Genomic DNA, 7,933 nt, shown 5'->3' with positions numbered 1-7,933 from the left:
ACGTCAGCCTATTGACAAAATGTGGTAGATACAATAGTTAAATCCCATTAAAGTGCCAACTTCTGATATCTGAAGCAGGTCCCTGATTTTCTTTTAGTCCCATCTGACCCCAAATTTGCATTAAATGAGGTGAATGAGAGCATAGTGAAGCAGAAATGATGATATATTGTTGACTATGTTGTGACATACAGTAAATAAAGGAGTCGGAGATAGGGAGATGCTACTTAACCACTACTGATCTGTGCAACTACTTTATCTGTGAGTAGAAACATCTCAATGCTGCTGATTCAAAAGTCACCATTTAATATGTTAGAACAGTCTCTTCTCACATTCTACCTGCTGCCACTCAATCAACATTTATACATTCGGATAGTCAAACTGGAGTGGGTAGAGAGAAGAGGAACTGTAGGAGAAGGAACAGAAATCCCCTCCAAGTGTTCCTGCAGTCAAGCCCCTCATTGAGTCACTCCTCCAGAAGAGTTTAATTAAGATCACAAGTTGGAGGATAGCCTGGATCTGACTTTGATGTGGTCTGTCTCAGGAAGGCTCACTATAGAGTCCTTCTTGGGTAGTCCTGAGTCCCCCAGACCTGTTCCCACACCCCCCACTGCCAGGCCTGCACCAGGCCCAAAGCCCTGCGCAGAACCGGGCAGGGATGCTACAGGGAAGGCCCCCACAGACATCTGGTGGGGCAGTACCACCCTATGTGGTATAGCGCTCCGCACACCTGTGTGACCTGATGGGGTCTGAGCGGGTCCAATGGAAGTGGAGGAGACTCGTGTAGACTGGGGCGGACTAGGGGCACCTGGTTGCACCCCCTCATGAGGCAGTGAGGGCTGAGAGGCTGACATTGCCCTGGCGTCTTGGCTCAGACTGCCCATTTGTAAAGAATGGGTACTCTTATGTGCACTGGGTCGGTGTGCAGGGCTGGCTGTGTGCTGCTGGGCTAGAGAAAGCTGGGAGCCTGAGGTGGGACCAGCCAGGCCACTGGATCCATACTGGAATGATCGTCCTCCAACTGCCAGCGGGCTCTGGACAGGGGGGCTGGACAGAATGGGAGCAAAGGCACCAGGAGCAAGGAGCTGAGACTGCAGTGGAGAGGCTGAGACAGGGCTGGACACACTTTCCATCACCTGGAATCTCCTCACCATCTTGGGGGACTGCAGGTTCCCCGCTCCTACCAAGTTCCCTTGCATGGAGGGACAAAAGTTCATGGCTACAGCCTGCTGCAGAGTGGCAATTGCTGAATTTTGAGGTTGGGGGGAGGAACCTGGAGGAGTAAAGATACCACCATATAGAGGAGGTGTCATGGACATGGCCCGTGATCGTGGTACATCAACTTGCTGAACCATCTCCCGATCGTATTTAACTATCTCCTGGATCATCTCATTCTCACGGTTGTTGAAGACACCCGAGTTCAGATCATGTTGAACTTTGTGCATCAGGATTGAGTTCTTCTTGCCTGCAATGACATGGAGACAGAAAGTAGCATTGTTGCTTAAGTATGTGCTATTGGCTGCTAAAAGAAAAACAGCCTTAGTTGTACCAGTAAAGTTTGGTCCCCTAGCATTATCCTACCCTCTCAATGTCAATGTTTACTAAACAGCTTTCATCGTTTATCTGTGTTCTTTATTCTATTCTTGGCCACAGTGGATATAATAGCCTATATATGGAAATATCTGTCATTTTCTCCACACACGAAATCCATCACTGACAAACACACACAAACACATAGAGAGAGAAACAGAGAGCATCTTATCCCTATTATGGGGATTGGCCAATGTTTTGCAGAGTCACCTCAGTGCTGACAATGTGACAGAGAGCATGTCTGTTGCCAAGGCATTTGTTTATTTGTGCTTCTATATCTATGGATGTACAACCTGTATATGATTAGATGATGCATGTTTTTGTGTGTGTGTGTGTACTAAGACATGGCTGGTGCTCAAACAGGCCTTGCTATCACTTAACCCCCACAAGTATGCGGCACCAGAGACAACTGATGCACCTTCCAGTAAATTAGATGGTGGCATGCTCACCGAAAGAGCTGCAACCTCACAGCTCAGCTCTCCGTAAACTCAAGAAACCGAAAACAAAGTGCCAGCTGAGCACACTGTTAGAGGAAGTCGTCAAAGTCCCGCCCACGGTGAGCAATCTGTGAATCGCATTATTCACTGTGCATCTGTGAATACTGGTCCTAGTTGCAGGTCCAAAGGGCCAAACCAGCTCATGTCTGTGTGGGAAGATGAACCCTAACCTACTTGCAGGCATTGGATCCAGTCTCAGCAGTTCAAACCACAGCTGGATACATCATATGTGCAGTGGCCCCCGACTTAAGAAGCAGATGGGCAGCTGACATGAGGCCAAACAGAGACATCACCACCTCAGCCGTGACCATGGTGACAAAAAAAAACACATGCTTGAGCAGCTGCTGTATCTGTTGACTTAACTGTGGTGTGCACTTTTTGTAGTTGATGGAAAAACCCAGGCACAGCATCATGGGGGCCTCCACTTCCTGTTGTGAGGTGGAAAGGATCAGCAAGTCGTCCATGTACATCAGAATCCAAAACTGAACTGTCTCCACACAATTGAAAAATGAGCTTGGAAGGGAGGTCATACTGCAGGAGCCAAAAAAAAACCCTCCTCTGATCATGACTCAACAGTCTATGCCATCCTGACATCCCTTCGCAAGCCTTTTCACACCAGTTCACACCTTAATTCTAGTGACTCTGATGACTCATGAAGGCCACACCATGTTAACAGCTCACATGTGACCTCAACAGCTCTCATGTGACATCAAGCTGTGAATTACTCACAGAGATTTTAATGCTTGTGACTTCTCACAAGCAAGTCAAACTTGGAAGCCTCTTCGAAGAGCACACGCAAGTCCCAGTTTCCTCCTGCCTTATAACTTTGATAGATTAGAGAAGGAGGTTTGTAGAATACGTCTGAATGCAGGTGAATGCAAACTGAAGAGTGAAACAATGGCACAGCTATAGCCAGGAGTAATGCTCTGAAAGCAGGAGTGCATTTGAGCAGAGGGTTTGGGGGCTTTGGCTCACCCAGGTTCACACTGCTGTTGTACAGAACAACACAAGGAGGTCACACTGGAACGGGCATACTGCAACACTAACCCTTGACTCTCATATTGCTAAAAAAAAAATCCTAAAGAGGGAGATAGAGGCATCACAGCAAGAAAGTGTGTACAAGAATAATCACATCTGATCTCACATGGCTCATCACTGGCCAAGGATATGCAAGTGAAAGAAAGCAGTGTATGCCTCACAAAGTTGTGAGGTTCAAACTCCCTGGGTTCTCGTTGCTGTCAGGTAAGTAAGATGAGGCTGTCAGAGACTGCTGTTTCTGAAACCTGGTGAGAATTGAATTTACAAGTTCCTCCTCTCTGACATAATGACCAGAAGGGGTGATGGAGGAGGTAAGACTCAATTGCTTTGACATGTGAAGAGAGGTAACTAATGGCAAGTTGAGGCAGACAAACCCTCAATATGTCTGCTGTTCCTTTTATTAATCATAAAGGGAACACAGAGTTAAGGCGAAAAGGAGAAAGCCCAACCCAAGTAGGGCACCTCTCAGTGTAGATACATATAACCTTCCCACAACTGATGGAAAGGATGTTCAGGGGATGAAGTAGGAGAAGAAAATATTTTTTCCTAGATTTATTTTGTAATGTGTCTTACAACACCCCATTTCTTGCACCCAACTGATGGTGGGCTGCTGTGGAGCAGCCAGCAAATCATGATAATGATGATGTTAAAGGCCAGTCAGGGCAGCTCTCTGCTCCACAAACGCTGCTTGGGAAGAAGGACCAAAGACAAGCCTTCAGCTGCTTGCTGGCCTTCTTAGCTGCACCCAGATGATCCACCATCCGCTGTAGCTTGGGGACAAAGAGGACCTCACAGGAGAGGGCATGAAGGGAAGTGTGCTTGTGCCAGTGGGCAACTTGAGCGGTGCATATAGCTCTTCTACACTACTGTCACTGGCAGTCAGCTTAGTTCTCTGATGTAGCAGGCGGTCGGTCCTCTTGAGAAAGCTAGAAACTTATGGAGCAAGAGTGTCCGTCTCTGCCTGGTAGCACCAGCGGAGGGTCCATCTTGGGGACTCATGGATGGCAAACAGATGCTACAGGCAACACCAAAGGGGTGACAATAATTAGCTGATGGAACTTCAGGGTGAACTTAAAAAAAAAGGGAACAGGGCAAGCACCACCTGAGTGGGGTAAGCACAGGTCTCAGGTGCCAATGCAGAGCATCATTGGGGTTATGAAGCCTTTTAGAGGTCATAGCCCTTATGAAATTGAAGCAGTTGGTAAGCTTAAGTTGCCTCTTTTGCAGAACTCACACATATGGTGCATTGTTCCTTTCACGACAATGCCTATTAATTACCAAGTAACACCTCCACCCCTTAAATCACTGCTATACAGCATCTTCTGCTGATCTTATGTGACACTGTGTCTACAATTTGATGCATTAATGGTAAGAAGACAATGGCCAAGGGATTGTCCCCTCTATATGTGGGAATGGCTGCTGGAGCAATAATCAATAATAATAATAATCAATAATGTGAGTAATTATGGTCGGTCAGGCTGAACCAATCCTAAATAAACGCTCCTGGTCACTAGTTCTCAAAAAAAAAAAAGATTGATATTTGAAGCATTTGATTGGATTGCACTTGATTTTAAAATGAGGATCATATGGCATCCAACAATCACTCTTTACACATAAAAGGAACAAAGCTTGCGTCATTATTTGCAAGTCTGTATTTACATTTAATACTCCCAACATGGCTTCTGATAGCCCTCTGTGTGTTTGATCCAGATGACAAACACTGTTGACAAAGCCAGACAAAAGAACACATTATTACTGATTAATATTCATCAAGTGCACATGGAGCCCGGTGGGAATATTTGGTTGGTGGTTAGGTCTTAAAGCCGACACGCCAGTCTCCCTCCAAATATGTGAGCAGACTGAAGGCTGCTCATGTGTGGAATCTGGCTGCTATGACAACAGCTGGCAGGTGGCGGATGCAGGGCTTTTTGTAAACATGTGAAGTGTGGTCATGTGACAGGTCTTGGGGGGCATGATGAGAGGGCAACGTTTTTTGCATTGTGAGGAAAAAATAACATGTACAATATGTTTCTGTTTTCTCGCTATCAAGGGGCCACCAAGGCTTCGCTAAGATAAAGCAGTCTGTGCATGTTTGTGAGTGTGTGCGTGTGTGTGTGTGTGTGTGTGTTTCTGCATTCAAACCAAAGATGTTTAGACAAAGTCACTGATGTGTAATCATTTTAACAAAAAAGTAAGGTTGCTCAACCAGTGCCATGAAGTGTCACATACGCTAAATAATTGTTTTCCAAAATGGCAGATATCCACAGGAAGCATTCAATTGCCATGACAGATTTACACTCAAGAAACTACACAATAAATGATTCACAGCCATGAATACATTTTCACCATCAACTCCTTTCTTCCACCCCACAAATCGCCCGTTAGCATCATTCATACAGTGCATAACAGCTGTCAGATTGTCAGAGACATCACGTTAATGAATGAATACATTTTCCTTATGCTTCATTTCATCCTATGAATGACTCATATGCTTATGAAGACATCATACCTGTGGCTTTTATCTGTGAGGCCTAATGCTAATTACACGTGACTAAATCTCCAAGACACATTTGATAAATTAGGTCTGGATGGAAAGATTAATGTGTCACATTGTTTCATTTTATGTATATTATTTAATAGAGATCTTAAAAATGAAAGCCACATGAACTCACATGAGCTTGTTGACTGGACAGAGATTTCATTTGATTGATTTAGATTTGACTTGTCATTCTATGAGACTAAAACCTAATCTCTCTGTTTTCTTTAAATATATGACGAGCATTAAAAAACTTTCAGCTATCAGTGTCCTCATTTACCTGTGTATAAATCTACCTGACATTAGTAATGAGAAAATTGCTTGGCAGTCACTTTGTGTGCTCTTGAGTTTGAAAGGCACTGTTCACTTCGTCCCAAATGAACCAAAAACGAAAAAACAAGAATAAACAAAACCAAACTAAATCTTTGGCACTTTGCCTGAGCAATTCTACATAGATTTGAATACCTTTACACGAGAAGGAAAAATGCAGTCTTACCTATCCTGTCCAATCTGTCAATGGCAACTGTCTCAAAGGCCCTCCTCATCATGGGATACTCCTCCAGCACCTCGTTGAAGTTGTCCACAGAGAGAGAGTACAGGCGACAGTAGGTGTCCGCTCGCACACTGGCTGTCCGTCTGCCACGGGTCAGCAGACAGATCTCTGGTGCGGTGGAAGAGAGACCAGACGAGAGATGGTCAGATAACAAAATGGCGCACTGACAGATTTGACAGTGACAGAGAAAAGAACAGAGAGACTATAAATAAGGAGAGGTTTATTGATCTGTCTGAAATTGATACCCCGCTATTACAAAACAACATACAGGAAACAACAAGGATAGTGTAGTTAGCCCGGTCTTGGCTTTTTCTTTACAGTTTTGCCAGGAAGATCTTGGTTTTTAGCCTCAGTTTATGTCCATGTGCATCAATACTACCACTAGTGAGGAATTCATACCACCTTAATTCACTCTAAACTTCCCTTGAAGATACTGCATATGTAATCATGTTTCAGTACACTTTGACTCCATTAAGAGCATGCATAGGGGCACTATACTGGAATGGACTGTAACTATCTGTTCATGACTTTTAAAAAGCATAAGAATATTACAAACAATCATTAGTGGAATAGTTTGACATTTTGGGAAATGCACTTATTTGCTTTCTTGACAAGAGTTCAATGAGATGATAGATACCACTCTCATGTCTGTCCAATCAATTTGAAGCTACTGCCAGCCTCCCTTAGCTTAGCTTAGCACAAAGACTGGAAACAGGGGGACACAGCTAGCCTGGCTCTGTCCAAACAGTAGCAAGGAAGCAAATAAGTGTATTTCTCAAAATGATCCTTTTGAACAAAAAAAAAAGAAATAGTAAGATTATCCACAATGGTGTACTAGGCCACAGCTACTGGACACTTTCAGTGTGTCTTCCCTTGCATATAAACACACACACACCGTCTCTTTACAACAGATGCATACTGTACAGCACACTCACATACACCCACATACACTGACTATGAGTCAGGACACAGCAGCTTTTTATTGAGAGCTTATTTAAGTGTGACCTTGAGTGTAACCATGTTTTCTGCCTATCTGATAAAGGATTTATATTCCTCGGTAGATTAATGAGTAATAGGCAGATAGACTCTCTGCTGCTTACTGTACTCCTCGTGGTCAGCTGCCGTGCTGGAAGTAAAAGCTGTGGGATGTTCTGTATGAAGCACTTTAGGCAGAACTATGATGTAGTCGTAGCATCACTCTGTCTGTTGACGAACAATTTGGTGATTCTGAATATAGAGGATAGTCAAATTAGCTAAATGTCAGTGAAAAGAGATACTTTGACAGTTTTGAGTTTTGTCCGGTAATGTTCGAGAAATAAAGGTTAAGTTTTAAGCATTAAAGATGAGTTGTGGAAAAACTCCTCAGAACCCACAAGATGCCCCAGATGTTCTCTCATAAATTGTCACTTGGGATCCTCCTGGTTATACATAAACCATTTGCAAATTGCTAGAGTCTTTAGTGGGAAGTGCTGGGAGAGGATCATCTTACTAATGAAACCATCGGGAGCTCCATTAAAAAGCTGTTCAAACCACTGAGTAACCATTTGTATCTTGTGGATAGGGCAACTGCCATCCTCCATGTCATAATGAAAAATACAGAGAAATCCTGGATGGGTTCAGTTAATTATAGCAGTGATTTGAATGTCCCTAGCACTCTTTGGGATCATGAACGCCCTAACCTTTTCCTTTAGCAAAGTTCATAGATAATCAGTTAACTACGTA

At 43.9% G+C, this 7,933-nt stretch overlaps 1 protein-coding gene across 1 annotated transcript in view; it reads right to left on the bottom strand.

Moving 5' to 3' along the window:
* Positions 1 to 491: 491 nt before the first annotated feature.
* hcn2b (hyperpolarization activated cyclic nucleotide-gated potassium channel 2b) overlaps positions 492 to 7,933 on the bottom strand; it is a 36,109-nt gene continuing 28,667 nt past the window's right edge. The window contains exons 7-8 of the mRNA XM_070908509.1: positions 6,155 to 6,319; positions 492 to 1,462 (exon numbers count right to left, since the gene is read on the bottom strand). Of these exons, the coding sequence (XP_070764610.1) occupies positions 492 to 1,462; positions 6,155 to 6,319 (1,136 nt within the window). The remainder of the gene's footprint in view (positions 1,463 to 6,154; positions 6,320 to 7,933) is intronic.

The sequence above is a fragment of the Enoplosus armatus genome, chromosome 7, assembly GCF_043641665.1.
Source record: "Enoplosus armatus isolate fEnoArm2 chromosome 7, fEnoArm2.hap1, whole genome shotgun sequence".
Taxonomy (NCBI): Eukaryota; Metazoa; Chordata; class Actinopteri; order Centrarchiformes; family Enoplosidae; genus Enoplosus; species Enoplosus armatus.
Note: the sequence above shows the minus strand (reverse complement) of the source record. Positions and strands in the feature narration are given on the sequence as shown.